We start from the raw sequence: 22642 nt of genomic DNA on the forward strand, positions 1-22642 counted from the left end.
TCATACGTGACAGCGCTTACCTTTGCTTGTCTGGAGTAATCAAACAGCCACTTTATGAATGACGCGTAGTCTCCACAGGGCATTTTGGCCAGCAGCTTGGCCACAGCCTGGGCTCCATGCGTACGGTAGTCTGTCTTGTCCACCATCTGAAAAATTCATGCCAGGGCAAAGCTATTATCTAATGTGATCCAATGTCTTTATTTTCTGTTGTAACATTTATCCCCCTTTTCGGGATTACGATCTCATCTCATCGCTGCAACTCCCCAATGGGCTCGGGAGAGGCGAAGATCGAGTCATGCGTCCTGTGAAACATGAACCGCCAATCCGCACTTAACACCTGCTCGCTTAACCCGGAAGCCAGCTGCACCAATGTGTCGGAGGAAACACTGTTCAACTGACGACCGAAGTCAACCTGCAGGCGCCCAGCCCGCCACAAGGAGTCGCTAGAGAGCGATGAGCCAAGTTAAGCCCCCCCGGACAAATCCTCCCCAACCCGGATGACGCTGGGCCAATTGTGCGACGCCCTATGGGACTCCTGTTCATGGCCGGTTGTGACACAGCCTGGGATCGAAACCCAAGCTGTAGTGATGACGCAAAACTGCGATGCAGTGCCTTAGACCACTGTGCCACTCGGGAGGAACGTCTTTTATAGGAGTAAATTCTCTTTTAGACAGAGTTTGGAATAGTTCCGAATTGACAAAAAAAATGTATGGAAAGCATTTTAAAGTAAATGTAGTTTTACCCGGAAGGATATGTGCTGCAGGAGGATCCGTAGAAAGGGCAGTGCTGGCTCTTTCAGTTCATCAACAACGTGACTATGAGACACACAGGGCGAGATCCATTACAGCAACTAGTGATATGCATTTCAAACTGCAAACAAAAAAATTAAAGGGTTCTTACGAGTCCATACAGGAGTGCATGTTAGTTTAAATACTTTTTTTGAGGGGGCTTTTTAAAGATTCTACATACAAACAGGTAAAGGGTAAAACAAACTATCCCCTACCGCAGGGGTTCCCCCTCAAAAAAAACACACATTCTATACATATTAATTTTTTTGGGGGGGGAGAGACTCAGTCCGGCTTTCAACTAATTCTTGAAAGTTGTAAAAGTTGCAGCTTGTGCATTCTATTGGGAGTGCATCATAAGTTTTCCTTGGCATGTCAGTCATTGCATACCTTAGAGAGCCATATCTAGATCAACTAGCCCATGTCAGCTGAAGTTTTTTTAGCCCATAGATTGTTGTAATGTTTGAGTGACTGAAATATCACATGAATACACATGTATATAATTCCAAGAATTTGAGCTTTAAAACTGCTAGACTTTCTCTGCGCCTCATGGGGCAGCAGGAAGCCTAGTGGTCAGAGCGTTGGGCCAGTAACCAAAAGGTTGGTGGATCGAATCTCTGAGCTGACAAGGTAAAAATCTGTCATTCTGCCCCTGAACAGGGCAGTTAACCCACTGTTCCCCAGTAGGCCATCAGTGTAAATAAGAATTTGTTCTTACTTGACTTGCATAAAAAATGTAATGTAATGAAATGAAGATTTACAGTAAATAGGTTTTATGCTGGAAGGGGGGCCACGAGTGAAAAAGTTTAAGAACCCCTGCCTTACCGCATCAACAGAGCTCAGGAGTACATGTTTATGTAAAATATGATATACAAACACACACACACACACTTGAAGTCAGAAGTTTACATACACCTTAGCCAAAGACATTTAAACTGTTTCACAATTCCTGACATTTAATCCTAGTAAAAATCCCGTCTTAGGTCAGTTAGGATCACCACTTTACTTTAAGAATGTGAAATGTCAGAATAATAAGAGAGAATGATTCATTTCAGCTTTTATTTCTTTCATCACATTCCCAGTGGGTCAGAAGTTTACATACACTCAATTAGTACTTGGTAGCATTGCCTTTAAATTGTTTAACTTGGGTCAAATGTTTTGGGTAGCCTTCGACAAGCTTCCCACAACAAGTTGGGTGAATTTTGACCCATTCCTCCTGACAGATCTGGTGTAACTGAGTCAGGATTGTAGGCCTCCTTGCTCGCACACACTTTCAGTTCTGCCCACAAATTTTCTAAGGGATTGAGGTCAGGGCTTTGCGATGGTCACTCCAATATAGAGGTCAGCCGATTATGATTTTTCAACACCGATACCGATTATTGGAGGGCCCCAAAAAAGCCGATGCCGATTTTTTAAATTTGTTATTTGTAATAATGACAATTACAACAATACAAAATTAACACTTATTTTAACTTAATATAATACATCAAAATCAATTAAGCCTCAAATAATGAAACATGTTCAATTTGGTTTAAACAATGCAAAAACAAAGTGTTGGAGAAGAAAGTAAAAGTGCAATATGTGCCATGTAAAAAAGCTAACGTTTAAGTGCCTTGCTCAGAACATATGAAAGCTGGTGGTTCCTTTTAATATGAGTCTTCAATATTCCCAGGTAAGAAGTTTTAGGTTGTAGTTATTATAGGACTATTTCTCTCTATACGATTTGTATTTCATATACCTTTAACTATTGGATGTTCTTACAGGCACTTTAGTATTGCCAGTGTAACAGTATAGCTTCCGTCCCTCTCCTCGCTCCTACCTGGGCTCGAACCAGGAACACCGACAACAGCCACCCTCAAAGCAGCGTTACCCATGTAGAGCAAGGGGAACAACTACTCCAAGTCTCAGAGCGAGTGACGTTTGAAACGCTATTAGCACGCACCCCGCTAATTAGCTAGCCATTTCACATCGGTTACACCAGCCTAATCTTGGGAGTTGATAGACTTGAAGTCATAAACAGCGCAATGCTTGAAGCATTGCTTAGAGCTGCTGGAAAAACGCATGAAAGTGCTGTTTGAATGAATGCTTACGAGCCTGATAGAGCAGTCTGAGCGGTGGTATGCACTATCAAATCATAGACTTAATTATAATATAATAAACACAGAAATACGAGCCTTAGGTCATTAATATGGTCGAATCCGGAAACTATCATCTCGGGGGAAAAAACATTTTTTCTGTCAGTGAAATACAGAACCGTTCCGTATTTTATCTAACGGGTGGCATCCCTAAGTCTAAATATTCCTGTTGCATTGCACAACCTTCAATGTTATGTCATAATTACGTAAAATTCTGGCAAATTAGTTCGCAACGAGCCAGGCGGCCCAAACTGTTGCATATACCCTGACTGCGTGCAATGAACGCAAGAGAAGTGACACAATTTCACCTGGTTAATATTGCCTGCTGACCTGGATTTCATTTAGCTACATATGTAGGTTTAAAAATATATACTTGTGTATTGATTTTAAGAAAGACATTGATGTTTATGGTTAGGTACACATTGGAGCAATGACAGTCCTTTTTCGCGAATGCGCACCGATTATATGCAACGCAGGACAGGCTAGATAAACTAGTAATATCATTAACCATGTGTAGTTAACTAGTGATTATGATTGATTGATTTTTTTATAAGATAAGTTTAATGCTAGCTAGCAACTTACCTTGGCTTCTTACTGCATTCGTGTAACAGGCAGGCTCCTCGTGGAGTGCAATGTAAAGCAGGTGGTTAGAGACTTGGACTAGTTAACCGTAAGGTTGCAAGATTGAATCCTCGAGCTGACAAGGTAATTAACCCACCGTTCCTAGGCCATCAGTGAAAATAAGAATGTGTTCTTAACTGACTTGCCTAGTTAAATAAAGGTCTAAAAAAATGTAAATAAAAAGGGGAAAAAAAATACAGATTATTAATTAAAACTTGAAATCGGCCATTCCGATTAATCGGTCGACCCCTACTCCAATACCTTGACTTCGTTGTCCTTAAGCCATTTTGCCATGACTTTGGAAGTATGCTTGGGGTCATTGTCCATTTGGAAGACCCATTTGCAGCCAAGCTTAAACTTCCTGACTGATGATGCCATCATGATGCCATCTATTTTGTGAAGTGCACCAGTCCCTCCTGCAGCAAAGCACACCCACAACATGATGCTGCCACCCCCGTGCTCCACGGTTGGGATGGTGTTCGTCGACTTGCAAGCGCTTTTTCCTCCAAACATAACAATGGTCAGTACGGCCAAACAGTTCTATTTTTTTTCTCTTCATCAGACCAGAGGACATTTCTCTAAAAAGTACGATCTTTGTCCCCATGTGCAGTTGCAAACCGTAGTCTGGCTATTTTATGGCGGTTTTGAAGCAGTGGCTTCTTCCTTGCTGACCGGCCTTTCAGGATATGTCAATACAGGACTCGTTTTACTGTGGATATAGATACTTTTGTACCCGTTTCCTCCAGAATCTTCACAAGGTCCTTTGCTGTTGTTCTGGGATTGATTTGCACTTTTCGCACCAAAGTACATTCATCTCTAGGAGACAGAACCCATCTCCTTCCTGAGCGGTATGATGGCTGCGTGGTCCCATGGTGTTTATACTTGGATACTATTGTTTGTACAGATGAACGTGGTACCTTCAGGCGTTTGGAAATTGCTCCCAAGAATGAACCAGACTTGTGGAGGTCTACAATTTTTTTTCTGAGGTCTTGGCTGATTTCTTTTGATTTTCCCATGATGTCAAGCAAAGAGGCACTGAGTTTGAAGGTAGGCCTTGAAATACATCCACAGGTACACCTCCAATTGAATCAAATGACGTCAATTAGCCTATCAGAAGCTTCTAAAGCTATTACATAATTTTCTGGAATTTTCCAAGCTGTTTAAAATACAACCAACTTAGTGTATGTAAACTTCTGACCCACTGGAATTGTGATACAGTGAGTCAAGTGAAATAATCTCTAAACAATTGTTGGAAAAATTACTTGTGTCATGCACAAAGTAGATGTCCTAACCGACTTGCCAAAACTATACTTTGTTAGTAATACATTTGTGGAGTGGTTGAAAAATGAGTTTTAATTGCTCCAACCAAAGTGTATTTAAACTTCTGACTTCAACTGTGTGTAATATATATATATATATATATATATATATATATATATATATATATACATATATATATATATATACACACACACACGTGTGTATATATACACACACACACACACACACGTGTATACACACACACACACACACACGTGTATACACACACACACACACGTGTATATATAAATGACTATTGCCTGGTAGCACTCACATCTATAGCCATCAAATGCTTTGAAAGGCAACATTTTTCTATTATAAAAAATAATAATAATAAAAAAAAAAAAATACACTGAACCATGCATGATAAAACAGATTGATCGGAACAGCTGGTGCTATCAGGCTTATTAACCGATGTGAATAAGGTCTTTATACAGGTTAACATTCGCAAGGCCAGACGGGAAAATGGGTCTGTACTACTTTTTTTTTAAACTTTCTGTACTTCTGTCAAATGTGTCTTACGTCATTGTCTACTGCTTGAGAGAGGATAAAGTCTGTATCAGTGCAGCCGATGTCCCAATAATTATTGCGCGAGAACACTGAGCCTCCTCACAGCCTGCTCCACTTACTCATTGCTAGCTCTAGCCTGTCCTGATGATTACCATTATGTTGTTATGTAGTACATATTTTTTTTTATTATACCAAAGTCAAATTGATTGTATGATTTTATAACGCATACATTCAAAAATGTCAAATGTAATGGTATTGAACTCAAAAGATCTGTCTGGATCAAGTGCCATTCTGTGACTTTGGTTATTATGCCCCCCGGTATCATTTTGGTATTGTGATAGTATCGACTTTTGTGATACTAAACTTGGTATCAAAATCAAAACACTAGTCTACACCTGTTTATGAAGCATGTGACAAATTGTTTTTTGGACATATCCTCATGTTTCCTGATCATTGCAGATGGACATGGAGTGAAGGAGAGGAAGCATGTTAATTGATTCACGTCGTGAACTGCCATTCCTTACCTGACAAAGCCAATGGCCTGATCCCGGGCAGCAAGGACAGCTTGGGTGGCCATCATGAGGGAGGGCTTGCCACTTTCCCCTTTGCTCATCATGAGGATCACATACAGGACTCTGTGGAAAACCCGGCGCAGAGACTGGAGAGACAAGTCAATTCAACAACAAAGAACCAGAGCTTAAACTCATTACGGTAGTAAGTCTGTAGCAATGTTTTGACCAAGGAAGATGTGTTGTATGTATTTTCCTCAATACCACTTTCTCATCCCCGTGATTTGAGGAGCAGAGCAACCACAATCCGTAATAGGCCAACTCAGGCATTGTCCTCATGTCATCGATATCCCTGGGCACAGATCAATACAATTTTTACCAAATAATGTTTTATTTATGTTGAAAATATTGAAGTTCAAAGGATAATGAAGTGTATGCATGTCTGTGTACTTACTGTCCAGCACCAAAGGTCAATTCTCCAATAACAGGCTCAAAGTTAGTCAACTTGGCAAACATCTAAAGTTGACAAAGAAGATCCAGCTTTTAATGGTGTAACTGCTCAACATTTTAATAGATGAGGTCAAAACCACCTAGCCTATAGATACTGGCACTATCCAGCAGTACCTGTACACAGTTGTCTGCACTTTGTGGCTCATCCCTCAACGGAAATTTGAGAAGGAGCCGGAGGAGGCTTTTCACCAGGAGGACGACTCCCTCTCTGATTTTCAGGAGGTCCTGTGGAGACAAATGGACCTCCTCCTCCTGTTCCTCATCCTCATCTACTTCCATCTGCTGAGTGAGAGACAAGACAAAAACACTATTAGAATGAACAAGGTAAGTAACCTTGGCAAAATTAAAAGATCATTGAGATTTGATCAGTGTCATTATACAATATTGTGTAAGGTAAGACAGCCCCAAGTATGAAAACAGGAACATGCCTGGACATAAAGGCAATGGAGTATTTCCAGTATATCTGTGACAAACCTCGTCATTGGCTTTCCTGTGTGGTTTGGACCGTTTGCCGTCAGCCTGAGAGCTCTTCAGGGTGTCTTTCTTGCGCTTCTTGACCAAGCTCTGGGGCCAACAGTTGCTCACGGTGTTCAAGCAAGTGTCGAAGAGGATTTGGTGGAACATTTTGTTGACCACACTACCTGTGGAAGACAGACAGAAAGGCAAGACCAAGAGACAGACCAGAGTAAACACACATTCACAGGGTAACCTCCAGCCCACAGGAAATTATTTTCACCCGTCCACATTAGAAGTCCTAATCAAACATGTTTCAGAATTTTACTTAGTACAGTACAGAACATACCTGGGATTCCCAGTAGGAGTAAGTAGATGGAGGATGCCTGTAGAGCGCTTATCCTTTGCTGAACGCTGGCTGTTTTGGACTTCCCTCCCAAGATAAAGTACGACAGCACCGCCACAAGTGACTTGACAGAGACCCCATTGTCACCGAACACTGTCCAGACACTCTAAAAATACAATCACGGAATCAAGGGAATGATAAATCAGAGTACATTCTATGGATTGCTTCTCTGTAACAGATTGGTTTGACTTGAAAGTTGGGAACCTATCTGTAAATTATTCAGTGTTTCCCCTATTTGAATTTAGTAGTGGCGCAACGCCGGTGCTAAATCATGGCCTCCACTGCACAATTTTTTATTAAAATGCAGATGTATGCCCCAGGAAGACCCCATCCACCGTCCGCCACAGGTCTCTTATTTTCATACTAAACACAACAGACATGGTATTACACACTCCTGATTTGTTAACTGACCTCATGACCAGTATGAAGTTGATAGAAATAAAACCATGCATTTCAAGATGGAATTCACACTAGAGGAAACAGCTCTACTGTCCACTTCAGCACCTTTGTTATTTTTTTGGGGATGAAACTGAGCGAGGTGAGGTGCGTCGGTAAATGTGGTACATATTCTGATGTTCTGTCGCACGTGCAATGATGCGTCAGTAACTTCTTTGTTGTTGTAATATCCTAAACGGACCTGGCAGTTTCAACAATAGAATTCCAGCTTTAAAAAAGGGTATGCTACAAGTACTTGAGGTTAAGGACAGCCAAACAGAAAAGACCATGCAATTTTCAAGCTAAACTCTTTACTAAAACAGTTCTTACTTGGGATGTGCCATCAGTTCCTAAAGTGGACACCTCAGTGTCAGTCATATAGGGTAGCAGGAGACTGTACAACGTTTTGAATTCCTTGGATCCATTTTTTATGACAATGGCAGCATCCAGTGGTTCAATTTCAGTGAATTCAAAATCCCACACAGCGTCAACCCAACCTGCACAAAAACACACCAATGAATATTAGTTTTATCTCCTTACTTGACCCCAAACTCTGAACAATGAATGCAAGAGACTTGACATGATAATAAATCAGCTAGCTATCATAGGTCAATTCTACGCCAGCTGGGTGGAAAATATTTTTGGCATCTCAGATTGTTCTGGCAATTCTCACATAGGAACTTCAATGGGAGGCAGGACGCTTGACATGCTTTAAAAATGTGTATTACAAACCACTTAAGAAAATCATGAAGAAAGTGGCCATTTTATGCCATTTTTAGACTTATACATGCCTTCGATAACATCTTGGTCATTATACCCCTTCTAGTGTACTTTAACATATGGAGTATGTCTACTCTAGATTCTCAAATACAGATTAATTTATTCAACATTAAAAAAAAAAGGAATCTCAAACTATCCTTTTTGATTGTTTATTTCAAAGATGTATTTTTTGGAACAATATATATGCTCTCTGCTAAATCTGAAGTTCTGATCAATTTTCCGAGCACCACAGTGAATGGTAAATGGATTCAAAGGGAACTCCCCCTGCTGGTGATTTGCTGAATGTGCAATTCTAAAGGAGGGCTGTGATTGGTTAATGACCTATAATGTCAATTTCTATGTATAATATGGGTCATATCATTATAAGTACCAGAGAGCCCACTCTGCAAATTGTATGCGTGTGAAGAGTATATTGTTTCAAACAATAAGTCTAAAAATACGCTAAATAAAAAAGGGTAGTTGAGAACTATTAAAACGATTAATATGACTCACGTTGAATAAATTGTGTATTTCAGAATAAAGACAATACTCCATATGTTAGAGCACAGTATAATGAGTATTTGTTGTCTGTATCATGTACGGTTCACAGATCATAGGGTGCAGTGGTGGAAAAAGAACCTAAATTGTCATACTTGAGAAGTAAAGATAACTTAATAGAAAATGACAAGTAAAAGTCAGACAGTAAAATACTACTTGAGCAAGTCAAAAAATATTTGGTTTTAAATATAAAAAGTAAAAGTATAAATCATTTCAAATTCATTATATTACGCAAAATCTACAAAAATGTACACAAATATTACCAGGGGCACACTCCATCACTCTTACAAACGAAGCATGTGTTTAGTTAGTCCGCCAGATCAGAGGAAGTAGGGTTGACCAGGGACGTTCTCATGATAAGTGTGTGAATTACACAATTTCTCTCTCCTGCTAAGCATTCAAAATGTAACAAGTACTTTTGGTTGTCATGGAAAATGTATAGAGTAAAAACAACATTTTCCTTAGAAATGTAAAAGTACCGTAAATTCCAGACTATAAGCCGCAACTTTTTTCCCAGGCTTTGAACCTCGCGGCTTAAACAATGACGTTGCTAATATATGGATTTTTCCCGCTTTCAATTATTTTTTTTATACACATTCTGTGACGTGCTCAGTTTTTTGGCGGCATGAAGCTTTCATTAGACCAATGAAATTGCCGAACGGGTTAAGGTCAAACAACCTTTTTGTTTACTGTTTAGATTAACTCAAGCACTCTCAAACTTCCCATCATTCTGATTAAGGTAGTCATTTTGTCACCTTCATCATGGCAAAGACACGGAGAAATGCATATGATGCAGCTTTCAAGTTGAAGGCGATTGATCTGGCTGTTGGAAAAGGAAATAGAGCTGCTGCACGGGAGCTTGGTCTTAATGAGTCGATGACAAGCCGTGTTTCGTTAAAGCCTATTTATTTTTGTTACAAGCCGTGTTTCGTTAAAGCCTGTGTAAAGTTAATTTGTTTCAATGTACCGGTAGGCACCTGCGGCTTATAGACATGTGCAGCTTATTTACGTTCAAAATAATATATATATTTTTAATTCAGTGGGTGCGGCTTATATTCAGGTGCGCTCAATAGTCCGGGAATTACGGTAGATGTGTGTATTGGGTATATGTAATTTGTTAGATATTACTGCACTGTCGGCGCTAGAAGTACAAGCATAACATCTGCTAATCACGTGTATGTGACCAATTCAATTTGAGTAAGCCTAACACGGAACCCAAACCAGCTGTGGGCGTGCGCAATCGTGCATAAATACATTTTGTCCCACCAAACGCGATCACGACACGCAGGTTGAAATATCAAAACAAACTCTGAACCAATTATATTAATTTGGGGACAGGTCAAAAAGCATTAAACATTTATGGCAATTTTGCTAGTTAGCTTGCACTTGCTAGTAGAGGTCGACCGATTATGATTTTTCGACGCCGATACCGATTATAGGAGGACCAAACAAACACGCTACCGATTAATTGGCCGATATCGATATATATATTATAATAATGACAATTACAATAATACTAAATTAACACTTATTTTAAGTTAATATAATACATCAATAAAAACAATTTAGTCTCAAATAAATAATGAAACATGTTCAATTTGGTTTAAATAATGCAAAAACACAGTGTTGTAGAAGAAAGTAAAAGTGCAATATTTGCCATGTAAAAAAAGCTAAGATTTAAGTTCCTTGCTCAGAACATGAGAACATATTAAAGCTGGTGGTTCCTTTCAACATGAGTCTTCAATATTCCCAGGTAAGAAGTTTTAGGTTTTAGTTATTATAGGACTATTTCTCTCTATACCATTTGTATTTCACATACCTTTGACTATTGGATGTTCTTATACATTTACGGCATTTAGCAGACGCTCTTATCCAGAGCGACTTACAAATTGGTGCATTCACCTTATGATATCCAGTGGAACAACCACTTTACAATAGTGCATCTAAATCTTTTAGAGGGGGGGGGGGGGGGGTTAGAAGGATTACTTTATCCTATCCCAGGTATTCCTTAAAGAGGTGGGGCACTATAGTATTGCCAGCCTAACTTCAGGAGTTGATAGGCTTGAAGTCATAAACAGCGCAATGCTTGAAGCACAGCGAGGAGCTGCTAGCAAATGCAGGAAAGTGCTGTTTGAATGAATGCTTACGAGCCTGCTGCTGCCTTCCACCGCTCAGTCAGACTGCTCTATCAAATCATAGACTTAATTATAATAACACACAGAAATACAAGCATTAGGTCATTAATATGGTCAAATCCAGAAACTATAATTTCGAAAAAAAATGTTTGTTGGCATCCCTAAGTCTAAATATCGCTGTTACATTGCACAACCTTCAATGTTATGTCATAATTATGTAAAATTCTGGCAAATTAATTACGGTCTTTGTTAGGAAGAAATGGTCTTCACACAGTTCGCAACGAGCCAGGCAGCCCAAACTGCTGCATATACCCTGACTCTGCTTGCACAGAACGCAAGAGAAGTGACAATTTCCCTAGTTAAAAGAAATTCATGTTAGCAGGCAATATTACCTAAATATGCAGGTTTAAAAAAAAAAAAAGATACTTGTGTATTGATTTTAAGAAAGGCATTGATGTTTATGGTTAGGTACACATTGGTGCAACGACAGTGTTTTTTTCACAAATGTGCTTGTTAAATCATTACCTGTTTGGCAAAGTAGGCTGTGATTCAATGATAAATTAACAGGCAGCGCATCAATTATATGCAACGCAGGACAAGCTAGATAAACTAGTAATATCAACCATGTGTAGTTAACTAGTGATTATGTGAAGATTGATTGTTTTTTTAATAAAATAAGTTTAATGCTAGCTAGCAACTTACCTTGGCTCCTTGCTGCACTCACGTAACAGGTAGTCAGCATGCCACGCAGTCTCCTCGTGGAGTGCCATGTAATCGGCCATAATTGGTGTCTACAAATGCTGATTACCGATTGTTATGAAAACTTGAAATCGGCCCTAATTAATCAGCCATTCCGATTAATCGGTCAACCTCTACTTGCTAGCTAATTTGTCCTATTTAGTTAACTTGCTATTGCTAGCTAATTTGTCCTGTGATAAACATTGAGTTGTTATTTTACATGAAATGCACAAGGTCCTCTACCCCGCCAATTAATCCACACATAAAACGGTCAACCGAATTGTTTCTAGTCATCTCTCCTCCTTCCAGGCTTTTTCTTCTCCTGACATTATATTGCGATTGGCAACTTTCATAAATTGGGTGCATTACCTGACCTCGTTTGTCTTTCAGCCACCCACGTGGGTATAACCAATGAGATGGCACGGGTACCTGCTTCTATAAACCAATGACGAGATGGGAGAGGCAGGACTTGCAGCGTGATCTGCGTCAGAAATATAACTGATTTCTATTTTAGCCCTTGGCAACGCAGACGCGCAATAATCGAATAACATAGATTTCCAAATGTATTTTGCAACGCACACGAGCGGTGTAGTCAGCCTGTAACGTTACTGTATTCCAAACATCGGTTCTTACGCCTACATCATGATGATTCCTTGTCAAGTCAATATTGTTGTAGGTAAATGTGAGAATTATATTAGCTAAACCCTGACTATTTATTTGTTATGTACAGCGAAATTTGCCATTTGTTCCTACGTTCTGGAATGTTCAAGTGAAGTTGGCAACTTGGAATTTAGCAAGTGACACTGCACGACCACAGTAGTGTTATAACAATAAAATGTAGCTAGCTTAGTCGATAAAACCTGCCATAATAGTATTGGTAAAGTGTTAGATAAACTCACGTCACTGAAGTTAGTGACACTTAACATATTAGGACCTAACAGTAGCTAGCTGTTACCAACAAAAAAAAATAGCAAATCAAAACAGGTATAACAACAAGTCACGTCAGGCGTTCACGCTAGCTAGATAGCATCGGTTCTCTTGCAACCTGGCACGGCAAATTCGTTAAATTATCAATATAAGCAGGCCAATTGTTATTTCCGTACTACTTCAATACACATATCCTTTCAAATTAGGACTTACCTCCGGAGACGTCTTTCAATTTCAGAAAATCTAGCGCATGTATTAACTCCATCTTTCTTTGAATAAACCCGCCAACTCCTCTACAGTCGCGCCCTTGATTTACGTCATCGTCGGTTATATTTACGCTAGAAATGTTGCGTCGAAATTGCGCAGAATCTGACGCTGACAGCTTTGGTTGACAAATATATATTTTTAAACTGGGTGGTTTGAGCCCTGAATGCTGATTGGCTGACAGCCGTGGTACGGGTATAACAAAACAATATTTTTGTTCTTCTCTAATTATGTTGGTAACCAGTTCATAATAGCAATAAGGCGGGCAATATACCACAGCTACGGGCAAAATCCATGCACTCCGCATTGTGTCGATCTTAACAACAGCCCTTAGCCGTGGTATATTGGCCATATACCACAGCCCCTAGGGCCTTATTGCTTAAATATTATTTCATTTTGCCACATCTAGAAAATAATACTTTTTCTTGACATAGGTGGTTCCTTTCTTCTAGCTATAATGGATAAGAAGTACATTCATTGAGCAAGGGGGTCAGGAAAATCACACGAATTTAAATGAACACTTCAAAATTGCAATATTTCTCTGTGATCTGATATGGTGTCAGTGTGAAGTTGATATAGCTATCCAAATTGATTTGGCCATTTCTATCTGTAGAATATCTGCATTCAATGCACATTACACTGATCCCGAGCCTGCATTTACACGCATGCGCATTTAACGAGGAAACGCTACAGTGGGCATTGCAATACTGCTGTAATTGGAAACATTCAACAATCGCTCCGTTTAGTTTCGTATCATAGGACAGCACAATCTAAATTCCGGAGGAAATCACTCGTAGGAAGCATTTGGAATACAGTAACGTTAGAGTTTCGTTGTACATGCAAAATCTACAAAGGCTTGTTGAAAAAGGTATAGGCTCTGAAACAAGGTCCAGTGATGAGTTTCTTTAGTTTTGGTCAAAGTGCAGAAATCGATATAGTTTTGAAAGACGCTGAGACAAGAAAGAAAGCTGAACATAAGACTGAGGATGGGAAAAAGGACAAATATTTTCTGTTATATGATGGCGAGACAGTATCTGGAAAAGTCAACGTAACACTTAAGAATCCAGGGAAAAGACTCGAGCATCAAGGCATCAAAATGGAGTTTATTGGGCAGATTGGTAAGTCTGTGACACATCAGGGTTGTCACTGCCAAAATAACTTAATAAGCTACAAAATTATCCATGGCGCAAAACATGAATTTACTTCGATTAAGAAGTCTCTATTCGTGATGTTGCCATCCTAATGAATTGTCAAGCTGATTAAATGAACTATCTGTGTCGATTGATTGATCAATGTTGCAACTGTAGCTCGATGACCCAAGTCATATGACATACATGTATGTGCCACGTGTGTTGCCCGTTGAGAGAGAAATATATGTTATCACCAGCTGGTCTTTAGCTTGCTTTGAGTATGTTACAATCGACATACAACGTTTTAATCGATGAGTGAACGTATTAAGCCATGCCATGCACATTAGTCTATTCACTGCACGCTGCTTGGGCACGGGTTAAAATGTAGTGACCTGTGGTTGGCTGTGATATAAGTGATAAACAGAAGCACTATTGTGCCACAGAAACTCTCCTACAGTAGATTAGTTATCTGCCTGGTCAGAGGTTCAGAGATGTGTGAGAATCATGATACTAACTTCACCTGTCAGTTACACTTGAACATAAATGTGGCCTAAATCATATGTCCTTTATAGTTACATTGTAATAAACGTTATTACACACTTGTAAGATGCAGTAACCCGTTATCATTTGTAGCATTACCTTGAATATATTTACACTACATGTAATGCCTTTTAAAGGGATAGAAAGTAATCTGTAAACTCTTCTAGATTTTTTCACCATTGAAAACTGGTGACTCTAACAACTATTTCTCTCTTGTCAGAGCTGTACTACGACAGGGGGAACCACCATGAGTTTGTGTCTCTGGTTAAAGACTTGGCCAGACCGGGAGAGCTAACGCAGTCCCAGACCTTTGACTTTGAGTTCACACACGTGGAGAAACCATACGAGTCCTACACAGGCCAGAATGTCAAATTACGGTAAGCAAGTATCTGGCAACAAACCATGCATGAACCATTTGTACACCATTATAGGTCAAAATCAATTACCCTCACACACAATTTCAGTTCCATCACTACATGCGATTTCACTGTTATTTCATTCGCCTAATAATAGTGCATTCTAGTTGTTGTCTTTGGTAACCGGGAATTGTCAGTGGATTGCATGTGATTCTAGGCCATTTAGTTAAATGTAATAATTTTAAGCATTATACAGCTGATTTTCTGTGATAAAAATGCCTTTGTCCAAAAGAATGGACCTCTAGAGTGCCATTTAAAGAGTTTTGCAGTCAACAAAACAGAATTGTTGCCTTGGCAAAACAAGGAAATAGAAACAGAAATAATAGAATCTGAAAATAGAGATAGACTGGAGCCCAGTCTAGAGAATTGCCATTTCCGATGTCTCCAGTACAGTGTATATCTACAGTAGCTTAACTTCTGTACATATGTCAAATATGTTAACTTGAGAGTATCATTTGTCTGTAGCGTGAAGTGCAAATACAGTTATATCAAAGCACAGACTTCACCTGATTTCAACTGTGTCTCACCAGCTATTTATGGTCTTTATGGGTAGAATGTGACTCCTATTGGAGACTTTCTGAATTGTTCTTTGTGCATCATGCATTTATACCCATTAAGTAGATGTTGATTTTCTGCCTCTTCTCTTTTCTATTTCAGCTACTTTCTGAGGGCAACGGTAAGCCGGAGACTGAACGACATCAGTAAAGAAATGGACATTGTCGTGCACACGCTCAGCACATACCCAGAACTCAACTCGTCGATCAAGATGGAAGTGGGAATCGAAGACTGTCTACACATCGAGTTTGAGTACAACAAGTCCAAGTATGACTCTGTTACTCTGTTAATATTCATGTTTTTGAATGATGAGATAGCAAAGCTTTAGTGAAGTCAAACTTAAGTCTCCCTGGTTTAACTTCCCTAAACTCCTATGCTAATAGCATGTTTATATTTGTATTTATTATGGATCCCCATTAGCTGCTACCAAGGCAGCAGCTACTCTTCCTGGGGTCCAGCAAAATTAAGGCAGTTATACAATTTTAAAAACATGACAATACATTCACAGATTTCACAACAGACTGTGTGCCCTCAGGCCCCTACTCCACCACTACCACATATCTACAATACAAAATCCCAGTGTACGTGTGTGTATAGTGCGTATGTTAACGTGTGTGTGTATGCATGTGTCTGTGCCTATGTTTGTGTTGCTTCACAGTCCCGGCTGTTCCATAAGGTGTATTTTTATCTGTTTTTTATATCTAATTTTACTGCTTGCATCAGTTACTTGATGTGGAATAGAGTTCCATGTAGTCATGGCTCTATGTAGTACTGTGCGCCTCCCATAGTCTGTTCTGGACTTGGGGACTGTGAAGAGACCTCTTGTGGCATGTCTTGTGGGGTATGCATGGGTGTTCGAGCTGTGCACAAGTAGTTCAAACAGACAGCTCGGTGCATTCAACATAAATATTTTTTGGGGCTCGCAAGTGGTCTAAGGCACTGCATCTCAGTGCAAGAAGAGTCACTACAGTCCCTGGTTCGAATCCAGGCTGTATCACATCCGGCCGTGATTGGGAGTTCCATAGGGCTGCGCACAATTGGCCCAGCGTCGTCCTGGTTTGGCCGGGTAGGCTGTCATTGTAAATACGAATTTGTTCTTAACTGACTTGCCTAGTTAAATAAAGGTTAAATAAAATATCTATAAAAATATATATATTTATGTTAGCTCTCTGTGTACATCCAAGTGCCAGCCGTGCTTCCCTGTTCTGAGCCAATTTCAATTTTCCTGAGTCCCAAGACCACACGACTGAATACTAGTCCAGGTGCAACAAAATTAGGGCCTGTAGGACCTGCCTTGTTGATAGTGCTATAGTGCTGTATCGTATGATTTTTGATGAAAAAACATCTGAATGTAATAGGACATTTGAGGTAGCTTATGTCGCTAATTAAACACTGATCAGTTTGAGGCGAGTGAAACATTGTCGAAGTACTTGTTATGACAACTTCTGTCATTACTGTTTATTAGCATTGGATGGAAGTGGATAGTTAATCAAAACCAAAGTGTGGATTTCGGTCTCTCCTTGTCCATAGACTGCTTTCAAGGTAAGGAAACCATAACCTAAATATGCCATTTAAACAGTCACTTTAACTGTGAACTGTCCCTTTAATGCAGATACCACCTAAAAGATGTAATCGTGGGAAAGATTTACTTCCTCTTAGTACGGCTCAAGATCAGACACATGGAGATTGACATCATCAAGCGAGAAACGACTGGCACGGGCCCAAATGTGTACCATGAGAACGACACCATAGCCAAGTATGAGATTATGGACGGAGCACCAGTGAGAGGTAAGTGGCACCAACAACCAGTGGAGGCTGGTGGAAGGAGAAATCAGAGGAAGGGCTCATTCTAATGGCTGGAATAGAACTGTATGTTTGATAGTTTTCTGTTGACTTTATTCCAGCCATTACAATGAGCCCATCCTGTGGATTCTCCTTTTACCATTCTCCACGCAGGATTTACACAAATGATGGGCATGGAACTTGGATTGAAAACGTCTGACAAAAGACATATTTTACAGTGAACTATCACTTTAATAGTATGGCTTTTGTCTTTCAGGGGAGTCCATCCCTATCCGACTATTCCTGGCTGGCTATGAGATGACTCCTACAATGAGGGACATCAACAAGAAGTACTCTGTGCGGTACTACCTCAACCTGGTGCTCATAGACGAGGAGGAGAGGCGTTACTTCAAACAGCAGGTACATGCAGATACACAGTAGAGACAGTAGAAACAGTAAACACACAATAGAGATAGAATGGCAGGCTGGTAGCTGCTGTTGTTCTATTTGATCCGATTGGTGACTAATTTGTGGTTCATGTCAAGGGTCAAGGTCAGCACATTGTTCATTTCAACTCTGTGTATGATTGCTGTGTAACAGTAAGCTGTAACAAAACATTTATTTGTATTGGGATGTAAAGAAAGGACATCAAATAGAGGTCCTATCATACCTGTATCACACCATAGCAAATTGTAACATGAGGTGTACACCACTACAAGTAGGCTGTGTGTTGGTGAGTGCAGTAGTTCAACTGGGATGTGTTCATTATCACAACGGGAAATAAAAATGGACATTCTTATTGGACAAGTCCAGGTAGTCTCTCCCGGTTTCATTCTGTTTTATTGCCTTGTTCTAGGAGATCACGCTGTGGAGAAAGGGGGACATAGTGAAAAAGAGCATGTCCCACCAAGCGGCCATCGCCTCACAGCGCTTCGAGGGCTCGTCCAGTGCAGAGAAAGCCCTTGCTCAGGCCCAGGCTAAAGAACAGGAACAGTAAAACTCCAGAATAGCCTACACTCCATCGCTTTGTACAGGTGTGTGTCTGTGTGCGTGTACAGTGTGTGTGCGATGTTGTGTACATGTCTGTGAATCTATGAATGTGAGAAAGGATGCATGTGTTTTTTCACTGCATCTATGAATGTGTGTGTGTTTGTTGATGTTCAATATGTGAACATCAGCCATTTTAGGTATATATTTCTACCCTCGCCCATTTCAACATCGCCATCTCACCACAAACACTGATGGCACTTTCTACAACAACTGCAGCTGAAAAGGGATGACAAATTTCATGTTTGAAGAAAAAGGCATTCTCATGGTATATTTGTAACTTTTAGTCAGGTTTTTCTGTCGTACTGATTAGCATAATATGCTTTTTTATTTTCTTTGAAATAGTGATTTCTTAACTCGAAACAATGGTGAAAACAGCTGCCTTTAGGCATCTCTTAATGAATACTTGTCTTTGGCAGTTGGACTCAATGGACATGCAAGACCTCTTAAGTCCTGTTTACACCTTGCATTAACATGTGGTCGTCATCCGATCAAGATTTTCAAATCACTATCTGATCAAGGTCTGTTTTGTCGACACAAAAATGTGTCTCTCATCCGTCTACTGTATGTGGACACTGGACACATGTTAGCGCCAGGTATAAACGTGGCTTTAGAATCAGAGAATATGCTAAATGTTTTTTTATCGTGCGAAATGTCATGCAAATAGGGAACATTTGGGAAAATGTAATTTCAATTGTCAGACATCAACTATCAACATTGCATTCCATCATCAAAAAAAACATTCCATTCCAAGCTTTGTGTCATTATCAGTAGATGTAAACAGCAATGTTTTATTTTTTAACATAATCTTTTTTTAATGTATTTGATCTTTTAGTGGCATTATACATGTTCTGGGTTCATCTATCTGTTAGAAATGTTATGTCCATTAACATTGGCCAAGTTCATTTTTCATGGGCCAAGTGTGGTGACACTGATAGTTTCTTGGAACTAATGGCTTTCACGGTTGTGGCTAGATGGAGAATTAATGTAGCAGGTTAGGAGAATTAACATGGAAGGTAAGAAGAATTAACGTTGCAGGTTAGGATAATTAGGTTAAGGTTAGGAAAAGGGTTAGGCTTAGCTAAAATGTACTCCATCTTAGCGTAGAAGCCATCAGTTCCGAGAAACCACCAGTATACCATGCCGGTTCCCTGGGTAGGCAGTGTTTTCTCATTTTAGACCATTCCATTGGTCCTACTGAAATCTCCACCCACTCAAAACTAACTTACCAACTGCCACTGCTGCTAATACGTGTGAAAGATTTGGGTGTAACCTTTCCAACCTATGAACCAGAAATAAGATCAATTTAAACCATTCATTTTTATTTGCACTAGATCCAAATTATGTGAAATCAGTCTGTTTTCTGTCAGTAATTGGTTTGAAAAGTACCTAGAAGACATTGCCAGCATTGGATAACTTTTTGCCTAAGGGTTAATTGCTTAATGGCTCTAGTTCAATTCTAGAAACAACCTCACAGCTTGTTTTTCCTGTAATCTCCAACCATTTTACACCAGGCACATGACTTCCGGTGTGAATGCACTGAAGTCCTCATAAATTGTACCTTCACTGTAGGGCTCAGTGTAATTTTGATTGGAAATAATATGAAGAAACAAAGAATGTGTCAAAAGTAAATACATTTGTGTCAGAGCAAATAAATTTGCAAACATTTCTAAAAAACTGTTTTTGCTTTGTCATTATGCGGTATTGTGTATAGATTGATGAGGGGGAAAAAACGACTTAATCAATTTTAGAAAAAGGCTTTAACGTAACAAAATCTGGAAAAGTGAAGGGGTCTGAATACTTTCCGAAGGCACTGTATTTTGGCCTTTAACTAGACTTTGGGCTTGATTCATTCAGATTGCACTAGCCGACTCCCACATAGCTGTTGTTTCGACGGCGTTGGGGGTGGAACTGGGTTAGAGCTGTCAAATCCACAAGCGGTTCTTGGCATTATACCTGTCGCGGATATTGTTATTGGCTGCATAGAGTCGCATTAGTATAAATCCCATGCAGCCATGTTATGCTTTATTAATGCTAAACAAAGGTCCTTAAACGTATTAGAGAATGATGGATTTAATTCAAAATGACTCAAAAGAAAGGTACATAAATCAAACAAATATATCAACATAAAGATATCATACAAACCTTTAAAACTACAGTCTGCAAATAAAAATAAATACAAAAAATGTCTGCCCTGCCACTTATTTTAATATACAGCTGAGGGATGGGAAAATATTACACCACATAGACAGCGCTCCAGATGCAAGGACTGACAGTTTTGAAGCTATACAGTTGTGGCCAAAAGTTTTGAGAATGACACAAATATTAATTTCCACAAAGTTTGCTGCTTCAGTGTCTTTAGATATTTTCGTCAGATGTTACTATGGAATACTGAAGTATAATTACAAGCATTTCATAAGTGTCAAAGGCTTTTATTGACAATTTACATGAAGTTGAAGCAAAAAGTCAATATTTACAGTGTTGACCCTTCTTTTTCAAGACCTCTGCAATCCGCCCTGGCATGCTATCAATTAACTTCTGGGCCACATACTGACTGATGGCAGCCCTTTCTTGCATAATCAATGCTTGGAGTTTGTCAGAATTTGTGGGTTTTTGTTTGTCCACCCACCTCTTGAGGATTGACCACAAGTTCTCAATGGGATTAAGGTCTGGGGAGTTTCCTGGCCATGGACCCAAAATATCAATGTTTTGTTCCCGAGCCACTTAGCTCTCACTTTTGCCTTATGGCAAGGTGCACCATCATGCTGGAAAAGGCATTGTTCGTCACCAAACTGTTCCTGGATGGTTGGGATAATCTGCTCTTGGAGGATGTGTTGGTAACATTCTTTTTTCATGGCTGTGTTCTTAGGCAAAATTGTGAGTGAGCCCACTCCCTTGGCTGAGAAGCAACCCCACACATGAATGGTCTCAGGATGCTTTACTGTTGGCATGACACAGGACTGATGGTACCGCCCACCTTGTCTTCTCCGGGCAAGCTTTTTTCCGGATGCCCCAAACAATCGGAAAGTGGATTCAGAGAAAATGACTTTACCCCAGTCCTCAGCAGGCCAATCCCTGTACCTTTTGCAGAATATAAGTCTGTCCCTGATGTTTTTCCTGGATAGAAGTGTCTTCTTTGCTGCCCTTCTTGACACCAGGCCATCCTCCAAATGTCTTTGCCTCACTATGCGTGAAGATGCACTTACACCTGCCTGCTGCCATTCCTGAGCAAGTTCTGTACTGGTGGTGCCCCGATCCCACAGTTGAATCAACTTAAGGAGACGGTCCTGGCGCTTGCTGGACTTTCTTGGGCGCCCTGAAGCCTTCATCACAACAATTGAACCGCTCTCCTTGGAAGATCTTGATGATCCGATAAATGGTTGATTTAGGTGCAATCTTACTGGCAGCAATATCCTTGCCTGTGAAGCCCTTTTTGTGCAAAGCAATGATGACAGCACGTGTTTCCTTGCAGGTAACCATGGATGACAGAGGAAGAACAATGATTCCAAGCACCACCCTCCTTTTGAAGCTTCCAGTCTGTTATTTGAACTCAATCAGTATGACAGAGTGATCTCCAGCCTTGTCTTCGTCAACACTCACACCTGTGTTAACAAGAGAATCACTGACATGATGTCAGCTGGTCCTTTTGTGGCAGAGCTGAAATGCAGTGGAAATGTTTTTTGGGGATTCAGTTCATTTGCATGGCAAAGAGGGGCTTTGCAATTAATTGCAATTCATCTGATCACTCTTCATAACATTCTGGAGTATATGCAAATTGCCATCATACAAACTGAGGCAGCAGACTTTGAAAATTAATATTTGTGTCATTCTCAAAACTTTTGGCCACGACTGTACATTATTTACAATGGTATTGTTTACAATCAATTGAGTAAAACAAGCTCATGATTTGTATTCTTCAAAAATGTATGACTATATATCATTCATTTATGAGAAAAAAAATGATGCCCCAATCCTACGCTGTAGCCTTAATTGTATTTACAGTAATTGATGTGTATTTTGACCTAAAATAAATGTAATTCATCTTTCATAGCAAGCTATAAGGTACTATCCCATTTGTGAATGTTAGTATACAGACAAAGCTGTTTA

General features: G+C 39.8%; 2 protein-coding genes across 3 annotated transcripts in view; one reads left to right on the forward strand and one right to left on the reverse strand.

The window, feature by feature from the left end:
- Window positions 1–13149, reverse strand: part of ncapd3 (non-SMC condensin II complex, subunit D3) — a 34981-nt gene extending 21832 nt beyond the window's left edge. The window contains exons 1-10 of one of the 2 annotated variants that reach the window (XM_014197635.3): window positions 13015–13149; window positions 8015–8181; window positions 7193–7355; window positions 6865–7031; window positions 6505–6669; window positions 6335–6396; window positions 6145–6232; window positions 5896–6029; window positions 743–815; window positions 21–146 (exon numbers count right to left, since the gene is read on the reverse strand). In XM_014197635.3, coding sequence (XP_014053110.2) covers window positions 21–146; window positions 743–815; window positions 5896–6029; window positions 6145–6232; window positions 6335–6396; window positions 6505–6669; window positions 6865–7031; window positions 7193–7355; window positions 8015–8181; window positions 13015–13066 — 1197 coding nt within the window. In that variant the 5' untranslated portion in view covers window positions 13067–13149. Of the gene's footprint in view, window positions 1–20; window positions 147–742; window positions 816–5895; window positions 6030–6144; window positions 6233–6334; window positions 6397–6504; window positions 6673–6864; window positions 7032–7192; window positions 7356–8014; window positions 8182–13014 lie in introns of both variants that reach the window. The other variant, XM_014197634.3, reaches the window with a different exon arrangement.
- Window positions 13150–13731: 582 nt separating this feature from the next.
- On the forward strand, window positions 13732–18822 carry LOC106603672 (vacuolar protein sorting-associated protein 26B-like). Its single transcript, XM_014197633.3, has 6 exons — window positions 13732–14183; window positions 14956–15112; window positions 15809–15973; window positions 17319–17494; window positions 17766–17908; window positions 18345–18822. Exons 1-6 carry the CDS (start codon window positions 13961–13963, stop codon window positions 18483–18485), a joined length of 1005 nt encoding a protein of 334 aa, XP_014053108.1. The 5' UTR covers window positions 13732–13960; the 3' UTR covers window positions 18486–18822.
- The last annotated feature ends 3820 nt before the right edge of the window (window positions 18823–22642 follow it).

This window comes from Salmo salar, chromosome 04 (assembly GCF_965601325.2).
Source record: "Salmo salar chromosome 04, fSalSal1, whole genome shotgun sequence".
Classification (NCBI taxonomy): domain Eukaryota; kingdom Metazoa; phylum Chordata; class Actinopteri; order Salmoniformes; family Salmonidae; genus Salmo; species Salmo salar.